We start from the raw sequence: 20,152 nt of genomic DNA on the forward strand, positions 1-20,152 counted from the left end.
AAAAAAGCAAAAAAAAATAATTATTAAACAATTCTATTAAACAATTAATTATTAAACAATGTCCTTCACCTTATACTTGCGTATTAAAACAAGTTTTTCTAAGTATGCTCAAAGGGTCACGAAGTAAATTTGTGGACCCAACATAACTGCAACTGAAAACGGTTGGCTTCCCGCGACCACCAAAGTAGACGTATCAGAAAACCTCTATCAATTTTCCGTTAGATGGAACACTCGCCTCTCCATCACGTTCCTAATAAGGGCTTATCAGATCGTTTAACTTTAATATTTTGTATATTATAAGAGCTAATTTTCTCTACGATCATCGCGAAGTGAAGAAATTTAGCGTGTTTGAGTGCGTGTGACAGTACCAAAGGACTCTGGTAGTACTTGGCTATGCGATGCAGGAAACATTTCGAGAAGGGAAGCGCCTGGTCAAGCGGCTGAGTGCGATCAAGTTTAACGTTATTATTAAGTGTTGAATCAATTATCCAGAAAATTGGTGCAATCCGAGTACATTAGTACATTTTCACCACCATTCGTAACTGCTACGCTGCGCACTCAAGCTAGTGCGCGGTCATATAGTCTCCCATCCTTGCTGCAACACGGGCTCTTGTAAACGGCAGCGCGTGTAATGATGCGAGAATCTTCGGCCGTCTTCGAGTCGCGCTGTACCTTTTCTCCTTTTACTTTTAGTCTTGCTCGTTCTGCTAAAAGGAACCAGGGAAGTTCACCGGGCGCGACCTCGAATGGGGTCTCAAAACTGCGCCGGGACGAAATTATTCAAATTCCCTCCTTCGCATTTCAAACGACGGGGTCTCTGGCTTCCCGAAATGCATGCAAATACCAATCGATGGGGGAACCAGGACATTCTTTAATAATCCACCCCGCAGTCTAAGAGCCCCGAACATGGGAGCTCATGCAAATCAAATCCTTATGCAAAGTCAGTCCTTGGTCTCAGTTTTCTTCAAATATGCTGATTTTTTTTTTCTTTCCTTGCCAGCTGGACATGTGCGGCATTCGACATACCGCGATGTCCTTCTGCTTTTCTTTTATACGACATCTTTAGTTTGTTGGCTTGGCAAGCAAAAAGAAAACGGCCATACGATCCCTAGAAAACAGCCTGTAATAAAATGTAGCTATCGCGTGAGGTAAAGGATGCACAATCTCGTAACCCAAGATAGAGAGAATAAAATGAGGGAAAGGCAGGGAGGTTAACCAGAAAATGGAGCATCCGGTTTGCTACCCTGCACTAGGGGAAGGGGGGATGGGGAAGAAAGATTGGAAAGAAAGCGAAGAGGGGAATAGACGCGCGCGAAAAAAAAAGGGGGGGGCCCTATTGTATAGACTGTAGCACCCCAGCTTGTAACCCAAAAATATCAATGCAGCTATGACCTGGCATAATCTTATTTAATAATCCGAAATTCCAAGGGACTCAGACTGAGAAAGGGTAATGAAGGCTTGGCTGGGAGTTTGGGATCCACCGTCAGAGAGCTTGGACTTTTCTGCGATAAAATAAAGCAGTACTGAACGGTTTATCAGCGTAGTGGCTTTGGTTAGTTTTCTATATTGCTGATGTGGTCTAACGCGAAGCTGGACTTATAGAGATTGAAATGGCTAGAACGATGCGGGGTGAAAGCGCTGCGCCACAAAGAGAAAACGCTGCGGCTTTTTGAAGCAATGTTGGGCGAGCATGCAATGAGGTGCGAAAGAAACGTGTTGCATTCATTCATTTTCTAACGACGTTACTAGAGGAGACACTAGTATTTGTGTCTAGGGAAACAGCAAGTGATAAACTACAAGGTAACTTGAGCCAGTACACTGAATGCATTACTTAAGGTACTCTATTATCCCTGCCTTGTCGTATAAGTGACCGGTGTGCATGTTATACCTCTTTGTGTGGCTGCTAGTGAAGCGCATTGTACCTATAGTGACGGTTTGGACTTAGTGATACGTAGGTTTCATACAACAACCCAACCTAATCAAACATTGAAAACTGGTGTACCACAGTGGTTCTTTTTTTTTTCAGAATTGGTCGGAAGCCAGTTTTTATCCTGACAGTGTTCATCGCGACCGTGTTTGGACTCTCTTCCATCCTGGTGACAAACTTTATTGCCTTCGCCATGCTACGTTTCATGAACGCAAGCGTCATGCCGCAGATATTCCAGCTGCCCTACATCATCCGTGAGTTCTATTTTGCCTCCTAGCATACCTGTGATAGGCGCGTATAAGACTAAGAGGAAAAAATACGGATGGTCTGCCCGCGCTTTCACGTACACCTTCGTTAACGAGCCACTTCAGCAAAATCACCCCAAACAGAAGTTTTCCTTCTGTTACTGAATTTTTTTTTTGTTTCGACGGTGTACAACTGCAGGTGCAGCATTACGCAACACATTGATGAAATATGCATTCCTTTTTTGTTCACACCTCGTCTGTAAACGTATATAAAACTGGCCGAGTTGGTAAGACTTAATTATGGAAATTATTCGGCGCACCCAAAACGAATGTTGTTGTGAGAGATTTAAGCATGTAGAATTCATTCTCGTTGTTGTGCTTCCCCTTCCCCTTCTCCTTCTCGTTGTGCTTCCCCTTCCCCTTCCCCTTCTCGTTGTGCTTCCCCTTCCCCTTCTCCTTCCCGTCGTCGTCGTCGTCGTCGTCGTCGTCGTCGTCGTCGTCGTCGTCGTCGTTGTTGTTGTTGTTGTTGTTGTTGTTGTTGTTGTTGTTGTTGTTGTTATTGTTGTTATTGTTATTGTTATTGTTATTGTTATTGTTATTGTTATTGTTATTGTAGTTATTGTTATTGTTGTTATTGTTATTGTTGTTATTGTTGTTGTTATTGTTGTTGTTGTTGTTGTTGTTGTTGTTGTTGTTGTTGTTGTTGTTGTTGTTGTTGTTGTTGTTGTTGTTGTTGTTGTTGTTGTTGTTGTTGTTGTTGTTGTTGTTGTTGTTGTTGTTGTTGTTGTTGTTGTTGTTGTTGTTGTTGTTGTTGTTGTTGTTGTTGTTGTTGTTGTTGTTGTTGTTGTTGTTGTTGTTGTTGTTGTTGTTGTTGTTGTTCAATGCTCTACATGAATGACTCCTGTCAACTCGCCCAGTGTTCGATAGTTTTACGTTAAGAATATTTGTACAACATCCAGAATTCAAGAGCGTTACATAATGTCTCACTCTCATATGACAGCGAAATAAAATCCGCGCATGCTGGGCATTGATGACCTGCACAATCAATCATTCACGACACGCGCATGCGCAGTGCTGGAGCTTGTGGGTCCCGCACAACGCACCCTGATGCTCGGTGTCTGCTGCATCTCGTGGACCGTGGGCCTGTGCATACTGCCACTCGTCGCGTACCTGTCGCGCTCATGGATCCTGCTGGGCATCATCTGTTCCTCGTGCGCCATACCGAACCTGTTCTATTACAAGTGAGGATGCCGAATCCCCTTCGCCACCTACGTCGAGCAAATCTGTATGTTGCTTTCGAGAGTTATTTCCCCATCATGAAAACACAACACAAGAAAGGAAGATGGGCGCAGTTTTTTCTTCCGTTATGTCCAACGCGATAGTGTAGCGTTTATGGTTCTCAGCTGCTGATCCAGAGCTTGCGGGTTCGATGCCAGCCTCTGCGGTTGCATTTAGATGGAGCCAAAATTCTATAGATGCCCGTGTACAGCGGGATTTTGAGCAGTTAAAGAACACCAGAAGGCCAAATGTCAGGTGCCCTCCACTCCAGCATGCCTCATAATTATGCCCTGGTTTTGGCACGTGAAACCCTATAGATACGTATCATATTTTGTTTTCCGCTCTCTGTCTCTCTCTTGTGCTAGTTGCCTTTTTTACGCTACCCTCCCGCGTGCTCTGGTGGCTATAGTACTCAGTTGGCAACCCGATGGTCGCTGGATAGCATACCAGCCGCGGCAGCTGCATTTCGATGGAGGCGAAGTGATATAGTAGCGTGTATCCGGATTGAGTTGTGCGGAACGCCTGACTGTCAAAACTTCTGGAGCGCTCCACAACGGCGCCTCTCAATCATATCGCGGTTTTGGGACGTTAAACATCGACTATTGTTTTGTTTTTTTACTTCGTTATGCCTGTACGTTTGCTGCTCTTTACTGTCTCCATTGGTCGAAATCGGGAGCTCTGCTGAATCACTAGGTCTGCTGTAGACCGTAAAATAAGCTGATAAATGAAATTTCGGGGTGGTGCGTTGCAATTTTGGGGCGTTGCGGTAATTACGCCGTATTTATGAAGCGAACAGCTTATATGGCACCACCTTAATTGCAGCCTATGTTTTGCGGAAGATACAACCAAAATAAGTATTCGGCCGTTCTTAAAAGTACTTCTAGTTCTCTCTTGCAGCCGTAGATAGCGCAAGGACAGCGAGAACTGCAGTGATCGAGGTGATGTAATGTGCCTTCTTCATGGTGTGGCAGTTTGCAAGCTTTCGCAAATTCTTCACGGGCTTTTCCTGACTTCGCAATGACGTATTTGATTGAAGAACTTTGGCGCTTACTTACATCTGCAGTCGTTCAAACACACTTTACCATTTACAGTTGTTTTAGTACTCACCGCGATCTTTATTTCTCTTGCCAGACTCATCCCCGAATCACCACGGTGGCTTTTATCTCAAAACAAAATCAAGGAGACAACAACAATTCTCAAGCGGATCGCGAAAACCAATGGCGTGGAAGTCCCCGAAGATCTCGCGTCGGATCTCGTGGTTAGTTATCCGAGACATTATACTAAAATCTCCACCACTTGTGCATTCGAAGTGCTAACCGCTGGAACAAGCCGCGCCATTTTGTGAGAAGTAAAGCTTCCAACAAAGAAAAACAAGCTTCATCGTAAGAGTGAAACAATTATTGCGTTAGCATCTGATTCGAATATTATACGAAGTAAGCCTAGCAATTGACTCCGTCAGATTCTGACGTCACGTAAGGGAACACGGCCTCTCCATGCAGAGAAGCCGTTTTCGTGCTGTCTCTCGCCTCAACGACAACCAAGTGGTGAAAGTGAAGGACGCACTATCGTGATCAATATGAGCTCGACCATGTGAGCGCGTGGCTAAAGTCCTCAAAACCGAAATAACGCGATGCTTGGATGGCGCTGCCGGAACAGTAGGGGGAAAGGAGGGCGCTCTTTCTCTGTTGGCACTCCCGCATTATTAGATGCGGAAGCATCTTATACTCGCGCCTTGTAGTGCGCCGTCCGCGCCGTCCGCGCCGTCGGCACCGCTTCTCGAACATTCGACAGCTGACGCGCGCGCATGCGCCGTCGCGCCGTCGCCCACTATCTGTGCCGCGCGCGCTTCTCCTTCGAGAACATTCGACAGCTGACAGCGCATGCGCCGTCGCGCCGTCGCCATCTGTGCCGCGCGCGCGCTTCTCCTTCGAGAACATTCAACAGCTGACAGTGCATGCGCCGTCGCGCTGTATATATACTCAAGGTCGGCGCTCGCTCGCTCAGTTGCCGCTCGTCGGTTGGTTTGTACGGCGCGTCGACGTCCAAGGTCACGGTGAAATGAATTCCAACGAATCCACAAACACAATGATCGACGTCCCTTCGACCAGCGCCGTCCTTTCGCATACGTGTGTACGTGTTCACTCATTTAACACCCCCTCCTACAACCACGTTAACCAATTTAGCCATCGACCCAAGTAAGTCGCAATTTAACACCCCATTTCACAACCACGTTAACCAATTTAGCCATCGACCCAAGTAAGTCGCACTTTAACACCCCGTTAACCAATTATATGCTCCGCATCCTCCTCAGTGTTCCCCCGAGGGAAGCTGCGGGCAATTTTTGTTGCTGTGAAACAGCAGCTGATCGCGTGCCATCGGCCGCTAGCAATGATAACACTTAAAGAAAGTGCGCCAAGAAAAAAATAGTGAAAGATGCCCATCAATATGTTCAGCGAACACTATCTCGATGCAATAAAAGCATGGCCGGTGCATCATGGCAGGCTACGTCGCAGCCAATATCTTCGTAGCCGCATAGCCTTATTGGTTGTGGCTGTGCGCGTTCATGTGAGGTCATGTGACCGCTAGCAGCCCAAGACCTGCTATAAGCTGCATTTCGCAGCACCAATCATCACCAACATTGAGGCGGGAGTGTCAACAGCAAGGGGAAGTGCACCAACCTTTCCGCTTTGTTTTTGAAAGCGGCCTCTACGAATCAGCCGATGTAGAGTTCGTGGCTATTGTTCGAGCGCATATTGCACACGATAGTACAAGAGTAGGAGCCACCTACTGATGTCTGCAGAGCTTGCACCCGCATCTTTGCACGCTATATACCCCGCCCCTTTGATGAAAGTTCCCACTTTCTGCCCCAACGACGCATCCCCCTTCCCCTCCTCAACGGCACCCGTTTATGCTCCTTCGCCTGACGAAGGTAGCTGCCGAGTTTTGTCGCTGCTTGATAGGCCCATAGTCAGGAATTTTTCGGGTGAAAGAAAAGGGGGAGGCAATTGCTGATGACCTTTACTTCAAAAAAAAACATCTGTTTGGATTGCTCATTTTCGGTGAAACACGCCTTCCATCAAATCATCGAGGGGAGCTCGGGCCCCCAAGAGCCCCTCCCTTGCTATGGGCCTGCCGCTTAAGACGCGGCCGTGTGCAGCCTCCGCATGAATTCGCTCCCACATAGCACATACTACGCGTGAGGTGACGTCATTGACTTGGAGTGTACACTGAAATTGATAGTGACGACAAAATTAGCTTCGAGCGTTCGTATAATTCCTATCGCAATAAAAATTTAAAACTTCAATCGCCTTCCTAAAACATAAAGCTATGCAGCTTTGTTCTGTTCCTTCCATTTCCTCGCAATGTCTTGCTCACCGGAATGTTCGTTTTTTTTTCTTCCTTTCAAGAAAGTACAAAAAAAGATTGCCGAAGAGAAGGAAATCGCAGCCGCGAGGACTTTTGACCTTTTTCTGAAGCCTCGTATTCGTAGAAACATTCTCATCATCACAGTGAGCTGGTAAGCGGTTCTTTATTGTTACCACTGTATTTGATCTCAAATATATCTTTAGAGCTGTTATACCAAAACAATTTTCGCACCGTTACTCAACCCTTCAAGCTACCTCAAAGCATTTATTTTTTTTAAGAAATATTGCCCCTTGGAGGCATTATGAAAGCCCTATAGCGCAGATATCTGAGAGCCGCGTGATAAGTTCCGGTGGTACCACCATGTCCCAAAAAAGGCGTTGCAGGGTCTCTGGTTCGAATCAGGGACGCGAATGAATTACTCTTGGACAACTATGTTGTTTTTTCTGATAACTTTGCTAAAAAAAACGAGAGGATGACATTTTTTTTTTCTGGTGGCATTTTCTTTAATAAACCTTCCTTCACTTTGCAAGCTTAACAACTTGCCATAACAAAGGAAACACTCACTGGTTCAACTAAACTTGTCTCCGCGCAAGTTGTTTCATACTTGAAAGGTCAAGTGGCATGCTGTCATGGTGTACGCATGGCATGGTGTACACATGGCATGGTGTACGCAAGGACTTTCAAAGGAAAAAAAACGCTGGAATTGTTTTCCATGCTTTTTCGTTACTGTGTCCTCGTGTACCATTCGCACGTTCAAATTTTCCTCTCACTTGCGCGCACTCAGGGTGGCCAACAGTTGCGCCTACTACGGATTGCACATTAACGTAACCAACATGAGCGGCAACGAGTTCCTGAACTTCTTCCTGCTGGGCCTGGTCGAGTTTCCGGCCTCTGTTGTGGGCTGGTGGACTATGGAGTACTTTGGCCGCCGATGGAGCAACGTGGCTCTGCAGCTACTCGTCAGCGTCGCCTGCTTGGCATCCTGCTTCATACCTACGGGTGAGCATCTTCCCAACGCTTTCTGTTCCTAATTTATTAAAATGAGTGCGAAATAGTGTGCCTGTTTTGTGGCCTTATTCGTCATCATGTTTTGCGTCATTTTTCATCATTATGAATTTTATTTATTTTTTTATTTTAAGTACTGCCAATTCCTCACAGGGATCATTACAAGGGTGGGTGCATATCCATATACAATAAATACAAATAAGAAGTAATGCGAACGAAATACAGGCTCCACGTGTAAAAAATTTACACGTCTAGAAAGACATTTGCAATATTTTCACACTGCTAATATTCACTACAAACAGACTAATGTTAACCAATATGGAAAGACGAAGTTTACATATCAAGACAAAAACTTATAATAGCTGCTCACAACTCATCATTTCCACAAACAGTGTACAGCAAGAGCGAAAGAGGGGAAAAAAAAAGAACAGCAGAGTGTCATTTGCCCGCATCAAACAGCTCCTTCTATGAGTTCTATGAACAGTTCTGCTATTTACAACAATGAGTTCACCAAAAAAACTCGGTCTATGACTGCTACAGTGGCAAAAAAAATGAGAAACAACATACGCTGTTAGTGGAATGAAATTCAACTACTTTGAGTCTATGTCTGGGTCAGGTTTCTCTGGAAGAGTTATATGCGACAACTTACGCGAGACATAGCGCATCAATAAATACAATTTAGCTACCTGCTCGCCAAACAGTATATGTTTTTCTAAGTTACATTTTTAGTACCTTGAACTGGAAATGTAACTGCACTAGATTAAACACTGCACTAGATTAAACATGACCAGTCCCGAGGTGTCTATACCTTATTTCTCTGTATACGCTTGTCACAAATAACTTTAACCATCATGAACTACAAGCTCGTCCAACAGTGGATTCTTTCGTTTCCTTCATATAAATTAAAACCCTTATAACACGGGCACATTTAAAGTCCCTTTAACTATTTCGTCATTTTACCCAGTGAAATACACTGTCAGGTGGTCACCTTTATGCTAGTTGGTAACAACTTTATTGGGTAACAAATTTATTGTCCTTTATGCTAGTGTATATTTGTAATATAGCTTATTCGAGGATAGAGCTTTAGTGATCTATATTGAAGGCGATTTCCTTTGTAGCTAAGCTCCTACAACAACACACTTTCATACAAGCAATACAGATCCTACAATGATAATTTTCAGGAGCGATTCATGTTTTTGTCACGTGATCTTAGCCTACCGGGTTTCCTACGGCTATTTATGCGTGTGGTGCACTTCCTTTGCGCCCAATGATTCAACGTGCCCCACGAAAACCGTGGTGCTGCCTCAACGAGTTTACATAAAGCGAGAGAAACTTAACGCTAGTAAGATCGTAACTTACACCTGTTTGTATGAGCACGTTACTTCATAAGGTTTGAGAAGCGTGTTGAAGATATACGGGAGTAATATCACAGCCAGTAATGCCGCGTATGTGTGATTGCGCGCCGAAACACTGCCGTTTTCTTCTACATACACCGAACAATCTTAGATCAGTGGATGTTGAAATCCTTCCATACTTCATTTCCCCCCGCTAGCTTGCTCTTTTCTTATTTTTGATGTATTTATTTATTTGTTTATTCGTTTTCACCAAAACAAAAGAGAGCATTATCATAATACCCCCCTCTGTTACAGAGGCGGCCGTTGCCGGCGTCACAGCATCTCTGGTGGCCAAGTTCGCGTGCTCCGCCTCCTTCATGATCATGTACCAGCAGGCGGCTGAAGTGATGCCCACGCCGCTGCGGTCATTCGCGCTGGGCGCATCCTCGGCATTCTCGTCGGCGTTCAGCATCTGCATGCCCTACATCATCTACCTCGTGAGTACACCCCCCAACTTTCTTGCCCTCCCCCTCGCTCAGTCCTCTGACAGCTGTAAATCCAAGGCCCAAGAGAATTGCGAAAATGCCGAAGAGGATATTAGCACTCGGTGGTGGTCTGAGGAAGAAAAAGAAAAAACTCGAACGCAGTGTTTCACACGGCTTTCTGACTGCCTTTTGCGAGGTACAGGCCGTGCCTGGTCGGTGTACTTAAGTCCTCAACCCAGGTTGCCAACCGTAGTTGGATATTCGGCATGGTATATTCGGCATGGATATTCGGCTATACAAAGCAGTCTCCCACAGCTGCGGATTTCTCAGGTGCCAAGACGCAAGTGGCAAGTGTTCCTGGCATGAGGAAGAACTTTAGGTCCTAGTTTGTAATGAAGCTGCCACATAAGCGGTAGGCTGTTGAATTCTGCGGATGGAAGAGCGCAAGACGTGCGGACGTAAGAAAGTTGTGGACGTCAAGTCGGCGCCACAAATGTTGATGATGCTGAGAAAGATATTTGAGTGGCGTGTGGAAGGTGAGGTGAGAGAGGCGGTAGTGCAAGGTGACTTCGTGGCGCGTCGCGTGTAAAGAAAGTGAAGACAGACCACCGCCCTCTTACCATGGGCAAGCTATAAAGTTAGAAAGCCGTCCCCGTAAAAGATCAAGTAACTGAATATAGCGGCGAAGCGAATGCGTAGCATGTTTAGAAAAATTGTTTCACGAATTGACGTACTTGGTACTCTACATTGGGAGAGCTGAAAGCCGGCCCGTGGGCAATGTCCCGCCGAACATAGAGTCCACGTGGATTGAAAAAGGGAAGTTTATTGTACACTTATACATACAGAAACGATACATCGAAATCAAGTGAAGACAAATGTTAATCTGACAAATGAGCAGCCAAATCTAATTGACCACTGGTTATCCGAATGTTACAAGTCAAAGGAAAATTAAAATAAATCAAAGTAATCATATTTACAAAACACTACGTACATGAATGCGTACTACAGTAGGCGCATGACCAGTACAAAACAACTGTTTACAAAAAACATTTGTTTTGGAAACATCAAAGTGGCATCAATAAATGGTAGTCTGGTAAATCACAGTCACTAGAGGACGAACAGCAACTTGTTTTCTGTTCATCTCCATGTCTGTCCCACTTTTCCACGCTCCTTCTCTGGTTTTACTTCCTCCCCATCATGGACAGTCAACCGGAACTATTTTCGGTTACCCTGCCTTCCTTTCAACACACACTGTCTTTATAAGTATGCGTGCCGAAGAATTCTTACCGTCTTTTTCTTCTCTGCATTGCTTCAAGCGGTGAAGCTACTCAACTTGCACCGTGTGCTCTAAAGCAGCTTGCTTCTTTACATCCCTTCTTCCTTTGATCTTTTTCTTTCTTTCAGTCAGCGTCCTTGCTAATCACTTCCCAGCTCCCAAAGAACTTGGGCACTTTTTTTATCGCACAACTCATTTCTTTAGAAGGCAATTGTTCTCATGAGCCACGCATATTATGCACACAGGTTAAAAGGCAAGTCAACAGGCTCTGAAACGCGCAGCAAAAGCTCGCGCATTATTCCTGCACGTGACCAACCTTCTTCCTCGCGCGCAGTGACGTCAACTCGGCGATCAGTGACGTGACGCAGCTCGTCCATTGGTCTAAACCAGGTCTCAACAAACAGTAATGGTGGTGGTAGTGGTTAGAAGATGAGAGAAGGCGCCTAATTTCTGCAACCCGGTCGGGAGCACGGCGAATTGCCTGAAACAGTAATGAAGTCTACGTCGCCGATCGCAGAGTTGGCATCCCTGCGCGAGGAAGAAGGTTGGTCACGCGCAGGAAAAATGCGCGAGCTTGTCTAGAGGGTGTAAGAAATGTTGCAGCCAGTTGACTGGCCCTTTAAGGGAGAGAGGGACATGTGATGCGGAAAGGTAAACCGGAAAACAAAAATTATGGAAGTTTTCGGAATGTAACAAATTATCTTTAGTCGCCTGGGGTCTTTTACGTGCACTTAACTTTACGTACGCAAGTTTCCATCTACGCAACAGGATATCCGGTCACTACAGTCCCGTCTAAATGCTGCTGCAGTGACTGGGACTCTAACCCGCGTCGTCGTGGGTTCGGTTTCGGAAGCGCCAGTTCGTAGCCCCTAACGCCACCCCGACGGCTTTGCACCGAGTCGCAGCACACGTCGCCGGTCGGAAGGTAAAAGGACAAAGCTGTCAGGCGAAAGAGAGTGTGAAAATGTCTCGGGAAGAGCACACGATCGCGAAAACCACTCGAATCGCTGAAGGTGCTTCCAAGTGAGAGATAGAAGGATAATGACCGCACTGAAGCGTGGATGGGGCAGATAGGTGAGACAAGCTTCGCGCGTTTCCCGATTTCACTCACGCAATGATTGTCTGCAGTGATCGCGTAGGGCATTGCGAAAATGGTACAAATAAGAGTGTTGCGTCAAAAGAGCCCAGTGTATGATGGCGAATGTGACGCGCGCCAACATTCGCGACAGCACAACGCCGTCCAGTGAAGTGGTACTCGTGAAATGCCCTGCAGAGTCATGGTATCTTATAAAGCCGGTTCTAAGGATGTATACACGTGGAGCATAAGAAACGCAGTGCGACGTCACAGTATTTTAAGTTGTTCCCGCGCAGTCGGGTCACATAAGATATGGCTGCAGATGAGGCGAAATTTCTGCCACTTGCCCTCCGCTTCCACACCCCTTCCCGACTTCGCAATATCGAGCGTGGGCAGAATCGTTTAACGCGTAATATTAATAGAAACATTGGTTCTAAAGACTTTCATCAATTTGTCCTCACTTCGCGAGTCCATCCTACTTTTACGTTTACAGTTATCTTCACGGGAAGCACTGCGTCCAAAAATGACAATCAGCAAGGTTACGTTAACAGGAGTTAACAAGGTGACTTCAAAACTATCAAAATTGCTTCATAAATACTTCAAAAACTACCAAAGCCCACGCGACCCCATTCGCGTACGCAGATCAGCAGCAGCGGCTGTTCCGTATTTTAAATGGCCTCAGCCAGGTCGATGTGCGTTTTACGTCAAAACTTAAAATGCAGATATGTTTCTCTTGCGGCACAAAAACTCTCGAAGATGCGCGTTAGCATCCGAGAGTGCAATCTGCTCCGTGCCAGACATTCGGGTACTGGGGGATCACCGTATGCATGCAGGAACGGCCAGACGTTTTCGAAACGTAACGATCCATTTTGTCGAGACTGCCCCGCTATCGGATAAAAAGAAAGAGCCGTCGCTGCACAAACAGAGACGAGCTGGCCAAGTTCTCGCGAAGAGCCACCGACGACGCGGAACAAAGAATGAAAGATAAAGCAAATGGCATCCGGATGGCCTCGTCTCATAAAAGCCTTTCAGGTCAAAAGGTCGGCACCAATGACACTCGCGACACTATGCCATACGCTATCATTCCTTTGACTGTTCTGGCGCTATAGTTCACTATCTGTGTTTAGAAAAAGTTGCTAATGATTTAGAGCATGAGGTACTCTACTATGGGAGAGCGTAAGCCCTCCCGTGGGCCGTTAAGAGGCCGAGAAGTCCCGTAGGCACTATAGTTCTGTCCTTTAGATTACAGTGATAGCGTCGTATACAAGGAAAGCCCAGCGCTGGCCAGAGTGGAGAAATAAGGTCTTCAAAGGTGAACCGGCTACAAGCGCAGTGGTATGCGTCGTTTCCAATAACTGATGCTCTAACAATCAAGGGCTTGTCGGCAATCAGCCGTCTCTGGTATGGCACCCTGATATTTCTACAAAGGTAACTTGTCAATTCGCATCGCCACATTTCGTTGTTACGCGGATATGAACGCGTGAACGTCGTTGTTGCTTGTAGCAACTGAAGTGGTTGATTGATTTATATGTGGGGTTTAACGTCCCAAAACCGCCATATGATTATGAGAGACGCTGTAGTGGAGGGCTCCGGAAATCGCGACCCCCTGGGGTTCTTTCGTGCACCCAAATATGAGCACACGGGCCTACAGCATTTCCGCCTCCATCGGAAATGCAGCCGCCACAGCCACGATTCGATCCCACGACCTGCGGGTCAGCAGCCGAGTACCTTATAGCCACTAGACCACCACGGCGGGGCGCAACTGAAGTGGTGTGGCGTCGCTAAGCACGTGAATGAGTATGCAAACAGTTAAGGAGCAACATTGGGCACTACGCTACAAAAGTAGGAAAGGAAGAAAAAAAGAGGAAAGAGAAAGGAAGAAAAAAAGAGGAAAGGAACGAGGAAGAAATAAGCAGAAAAGAAAGAGAGAAAGAAAAAGAAAGGTAGGAAACTGAAAGAAGGAAAGAAAGAGAAAAAGACAGAAAGAAAGAAAGAAAGAAAGAAAGACAGAAAGAAAGAAAGAAAGAAAGAAAGAAAGAAAGAAAGAAAGAAAGAAAGAAAGAAAGAAAGAAAGAAAGAAAGAAAGAAAGAAAGAAAGCCGAACGTCAGGCGATTGCATGCAAGAGTTCCTGATTTAGACCATTAAAATTGTTCATTTAACTTTTCTTGCAAAATGTTTCTTGTGACACACGTTCTGACGAACCTTCACCACACGTGCTCACGTCGAGATTGCTAAATAGATATTCTATGTGCAATACACCCTCGCCAAAAGCTCTTCTAATCTTTATTGCGTGTGTTATCACGTAGATACACCGCTATAAACCTCACCGTGTTTATTCGGAAAGACACGTTGCCACAGCAGCCCCGCCGTGGTGGTCTAGTGGCTAAAGTACTCGGCCGCTGACCCGCAGGTCGCGGGATCGAATCCCGGCTGCGGCGGCTGCATTACCGATGGAGGCGAAAATGTTGTAGGCCCGTGTGCTCAGATTTGGGTGCACGTTAAAGAACCCCAGTTGGTCGAGATTTCCGGAGCCCTTCACTACGGCATCTCTCAAATTAACATGGTGATTTTGGGACGTTAAACCCCACATATCAATCAATCATTTCTTTGTTTGTTTGATTGAATGATGGAGAAAAGAACCGCCATACGTTACTATGGGGAATGGCGCGAGTGGTTCGGAAGTTCAATTTTCGTATGGTTAAACTGCACAGCTTGAACAAAACACGCCTGCCATCTCGGAGGCCATGGCGGGAAATGGTTCAATGGCCGTTGTTCCTGCTGTGGCTCCACCTACTTTCGCTCTGCTGCTACTAGTGTTGGTGGCCACACAGTGAAGCCAGGCAACGTTGTGCACGGTAACAGTAACGTGAGTGTTTCCGCGTTGAGGACGGTAACTTGAAGTGTGCTAACGCGATGCGGACCACTAAAACGTGATTTCATTTGGGAATAAGCACTTCCTTGGCCCAAAACTAGCGCTACGACGTAGCTGGACTTATTAATCAGCAATCAATATCTACCTAATATTTTCCTTTAGTGTCCCTTTCACTAGCGAAAGCTGAAAAACGTGGCATTAATGTAGGGCTCGCGTGGCATGTCCATCGCGCCCACTTCACCACACGTGCCGCTCGGGAGATTGTTTCTGTAGAGGCGAGATGAGATAAAGTGGCCAAGCGGCAAGCTAGTCGGGACGCTGGGGTTTAATAATATCTAAGGTTTAACGTGCTAACATCACGATATGGTGCTGAAACACGGTGTAGTCGAAGTCTCCGGACATTTTGACCATCTATTTAAGGGACCCCTCAGCCACCACACACCCCAGCCCAAGTTGAAATGCGAGAGAGGGGCTTCCTCCTTGCCATCACTAACCCGTTCCTAAATGCAATATCTACTCGCCACTTATTCTTGAAAGCATGGACACAATGTCAGCACTTAACGTTTATGCCCCTACTAGAATTCCCCTACTGGATTGCAACTACTTATAACTCGTATAGGCACCCGACAGTGGACCAGAGGGCGCGACGAAGCTTTTTGGTCTGCCTCAGCATTGTTGGTACCAACCGCCAAGGATACCAAGAAAATTAAACTCTCGCAGAACACATTGAGACGCTGAAGTGTCAATGCCCTTTCTGGCGCGTTTTCAAAGAACGCTTCTTGGGCGCTTCCATAATCAGCCGTGACCCCCCTGTTCCCAACTAAAAAAGAAACTAATATGCAAGTCCGGTTTCGCTGCGTCTACTCGCTAGGCGGTGTGTTCTGGCGCTACCATCAGACATCGTAAACTGCAATGCCGGGTGCCTATATAAATTAATTCGATCAAAAGACGCCGGGTGGAGCATCAATAATACGAGACATTAATGTTAAAGGGGATCAAACGGTCTAAATAGTTAAATGTACGCTAATAGAATCATGAGCTGACTCACTCACACTGAAATTGAGCCGTGAGTGTGGGTACACTCCCACCGAATATTGTTATGGCGAGCGAGTCCCAGTGAGTTTGGCGTAAGAAAATTGTAGTAAACCTGAATCGGTGACGGTCGAAGAAAATTTTGGTGAGTGCCAGTCTGAGTGAGTGCCAGAGGTAAAATTACATTTCATGAGTGAGTCTGAATGAGCTTCACATTTTCTGCCGCCGTATGTCTATAGCATTGTTGAGTTACGCGAGATCGATTAAAAAAAAGGTGATCTGCTAGCTTTACTTCGTATAGTGTTCGAATTTGTTGCTATGCATATCGTTTCGCCCTAGAGGCAAAACTTTTTTTTTCTTGCTTTATACAATAACCGCGAATTCATTCGTTCTTGCTTCTAACATTTATTTTTTTCGCAGGGCCGGTACGGCAACTGGATTCCTTTCATGTTCCTCGGTTTACTGGCGGCCGCGGCTGGCATTTCGGCCGCGTGGCTGCCCGAGACCAACGGCTACGTGTTGTGCCAGACCATTGAAGACGCCGAGGAGTTCGGGAAGGATCAGCAGTTCTTCTCGCTCAACAGGTGAGCATATCGAGGAATTCAAGAAAACTGAGAGGAGGTGTATTTTCATTCTGGGCTCAACACAATTGAACCAGCAGAGAGAGAGAGAATAACGATAAAATAAAGGCAGGGAGCTTAACCACGGCTGAGTCTGGTAGGCTACCTTGCACTGGGGAGGAGGTAAGGTGAATAAAAGTTAAAGAGGGGGGGAGAGAGGGGGGAGAGAAAAATGTCACTCGTGTCGTTGACAAAACGGCAGTTATGTGTTTAACATCACAGACGGTGAGTCACATCCATGTTTTGATCAATTGAGCACATTCGTTGCATTAACTTGTATGCGCGGTTCCACGCACCCAAAATATTGCCGATGTTGAAGCCAGGCTCGTACCGCTTGCGTTCTCAAGCAGCAGACTTCTGAAGGCTTGTGAGAACTGTAGTGATGGTGTTAAGCAGTGCAACACCCTTTGAGCTGTCGGTGTCTGCATCCTGCTCAGCAGCACGTGCATAGCACTGACCAGGGTGCTGACAATGCCGATAAACCAGCAGACAATCAAATGAAGGTATAGCGTACATTGGCTGTACGTTTTTTTTGTATTATATAAAAAAATGTCATAACTGTAAAGGAGCTAAAGTGGGAGCAAGCACAAGTTAGCGACATGAAGGGAACGAACCTGCAACCTTCGGGTAACACATCCGATACTCTACCAATTAAGCTTCAGCGCCGGTCGCTTTTTCATTCCATTCCAACAGGTAGGAGGTGTTGTTCCATTCTATTTCGTACTTATGTTTGCCTCATCCCGGGAGTTAGCCGGTGCTTCTTGCGGCCACGACGGCGAGTTTCTCACACCTTTTTGTTGCAAACTGGCATCATGTAGTTTGGTAGCTACCTGCGACAAGTTGGTTTTTCATCCATTTTAATTCATTTGCATTTATTCTATATCTACTACAGTTAAAAAGAATACTTCATTTATAGTGTCCTATACCTTTCTTAGTTTCATTGTCTCTTGCTGTCATTAGGTATTTACTTGAGTCCAGAAAAGAAGCACAGATGTACGAATGCCGACTCGCGATGATGTCGCTGCTTCAACGGTGCATTTTGGGGTGACAAGCGTATTTACTGCAGCCCAGAGGGGTTTGTGACAGCCCTCAGGGATCCTTCGTTGAAAGCGTATAAAGTCAGGCACTAAAGAAAAAAAAATGGCAGCATATCCACGTATAGTGGATATGCTGCCACTGATGGAGAGTGGGGCGAAGGATTCGTCCGTCCATTCGTTCTTGCATCCGTCCGTCCATGCGTCCGTCAGTGTGACCGTCCATGCGCCTATCAGCCCGTCCGTGTGTGCGTCTGTTCGTGCGTCCATCCCTGCGCTCGTCCATGCAGCCACCCCTGCGTCCGTTCATGCGTCCATCCATGCATCTGTCTATGTGTCCGTTCGTCCATCTATTCAACACTCCAAGTACCACCATCTCGCATCTTTTCATCATATATTCCCCATATAGAAGCACCACCATCCAGCGGACATTCCAAGGACTAAACGAGAGATGGCACACGCACACTTTCTTACGGCTTGCGCTTCGGGTCCACTTCCCACCTTTAACCACCTCGAGTTCATGGTATATACTAGTTCACTGTATTCATGGCACTGCGGCCGAACGCTCGCTAAACCTTTCGAAAACCAAGGAGGTTACGCCCAGCGAGTATGACGTAGCAAACTTTTTCAGTCAGATAGTGCTCAATGTACATGCCAATGGCTGCTAATGGAAAATGATAGGTGGAGAATTCGGCTTTTACTTACTTACGGCTTGCGCTTCGTATCTACTTCCCATTTTTAACCACCTCGAGTTCATTCATGGTATATACAAGTTCATTGTATTCATGGCACTGCGGCTCAACGCTCGCTAAACCTTTCTAAAGCTGAGGAGGTTACACCCAGCGAGTATAACGTAGCAACCCTTTCTTGTCAGATAGTGCTCAATGTACATGCCAATGGCTGCTAATGGGGATCGCAGCCAGGGCGTTAACTAAAAGCCAAATGCTCCTGTTTCTCATTCCCCATTAGCAGCCATTGAGATGTACATTGAGCACTATTTTTTATTGTTCAACAACGCACAGAAGAAGTCTCTCACCGGCACCACCTTGGAGGTCAAAATGTTATACTTGTTACATACTACGGGAAACGAACGGGTGCCGCTATAAGGAGCTTCACCCCTAAAACGGTGAATATGTTTAGACTGACAAAGTATTACTTCAAAACTCTATCTTTACATGTGGCAACAAATATTTTGTCAGTAGAAAAGATACGATCATACGTACCACTGCGGACCTGTATGACTAAGAACTCTGTATGACTAAGGACTCTGTATGACTAAAAAGTAGTCCTAAACGCTTGCTTAGTTCTTTAGAGCCCATCTTTTTTTATTCTCTCTCTCTCTCTCTCTTCGGGTAAAACGATCACTGCACTCAAACAGACATCGTCAAAAATGCAAAACGGCACGGGAACAAAAGTAAAACCTTGAAGACGGCATCACCTCCAGTATTTCTTTCGCTTTTGCATGACATAGGTCGTTATCGAATCTGGTGCTGCTGAAGCGCCACGACTACCCACGTCAACTGGTCGTGCACAACAACGTCGATGGAATAACTGCATGCCCTGTAATTTTTTAAGGCGCAAATGTAATTTGATTAACTGGAAATGTGTATCAACCATCTGATTTGCACTGCTTGGAGCAAACCGCGATCTACGAAGCTGCAAACTATTGATCAATTTTCCTTAAACCGATTGGTGCATCTGCGAAACTGTGAAATAAAAAAAATGCTACGTGATCTTTCATACATTTGTCCAAAATGACTAGGAAACGAAAACCATCCTCTCTTTCTTCGTAGTCGATTGTACTGACCACCCTCATGTTCCACCCCAAGCTTTCTGCATCGAATATGGTTTTGTATTGCCTCCGAGATCGTGCCACATTCAACCGAGCGACAACTTCATGTGATACGTCACATGTGATACGTCAGGTTATGTGACGTCATAATCACGCCACGATGGCGCCAAATTTAGGCAACTTGTGACGTCATAACATTTTTTATCTTTTAATCAACTGAGTTGACACTGATAGCCACTTTTTTGTGCGTGACGAGGCAACTAAACCTTTCGCCATAACACATAACCGCATTACTGCAAATGTAGCTGCTTGACGAGTATCTTCTGATATTCCAGTTTACTGGTTACTTCGTCGATCAAGTGATTTTCTGTTCTTGTGGGCAGTACTCTAATTCTTTTTTCCTGTCACTTTCACGCAGGAGAAAAGAAAAAAGGAAAGACTACGACAAGAGCGCCCCCAAGGAAAAAGAAATGGAACCCATGACCAAAGCCTGACAGCATTTCATCGTCATCATAGTTTATGTGTGCAAGATCCACCAGCCGAGCTGTCGACCATTGTACTTCGAATGAACTCATCTGGCTCCTCCACTCATCTGGCTAATACTGACGTGTACAATCTGTACATTAGTGTACACATTGACGTGTACAATCGACGTGTACAATTAGCATAGAATGCGACACTTGCGCTTACAATTGACTGACATGCATCGCAGTTTAATTCAAAACAACATTATCTCAGTGAACCGAGTGTTCTTAAGCGAATAAGAAGTCGGCGCCGTGAGAATGGAAACCAATCATTTGACCAAACGTA

At 45.8% G+C, this 20,152-nt stretch overlaps 1 protein-coding gene across 1 annotated transcript in view; it reads left to right on the forward strand.

Annotated features, from left to right (window-relative positions):
* Positions 1 to 19,929, forward strand: part of LOC119174878 (uncharacterized) — a 77,839-nt gene extending 57,910 nt beyond the window's left edge. The window contains exons 15-22 of the mRNA XM_075894276.1: positions 2,027 to 2,181; positions 3,245 to 3,413; positions 4,582 to 4,708; positions 6,858 to 6,967; positions 7,601 to 7,815; positions 9,471 to 9,652; positions 16,317 to 16,480; positions 19,761 to 19,929. Coding sequence (XP_075750391.1) covers positions 2,027 to 2,181; positions 3,245 to 3,413; positions 4,582 to 4,708; positions 6,858 to 6,967; positions 7,601 to 7,815; positions 9,471 to 9,652; positions 16,317 to 16,480; positions 19,761 to 19,836 — 1,198 coding nt within the window. The 3' untranslated portion in view covers positions 19,837 to 19,929. The remainder of the gene's footprint in view (positions 1 to 2,026; positions 2,182 to 3,244; positions 3,414 to 4,581; positions 4,709 to 6,857; positions 6,968 to 7,600; positions 7,816 to 9,470; positions 9,653 to 16,316; positions 16,481 to 19,760) is intronic.
* Positions 19,930 to 20,152: the final 223 nt, after the last annotated feature.

Source organism: Rhipicephalus microplus, chromosome 5 (genome assembly GCF_043290135.1).
Source record: "Rhipicephalus microplus isolate Deutch F79 chromosome 5, USDA_Rmic, whole genome shotgun sequence".
NCBI lineage: Eukaryota > Metazoa > Arthropoda > Arachnida > Ixodida > Ixodidae > Rhipicephalus > Rhipicephalus microplus.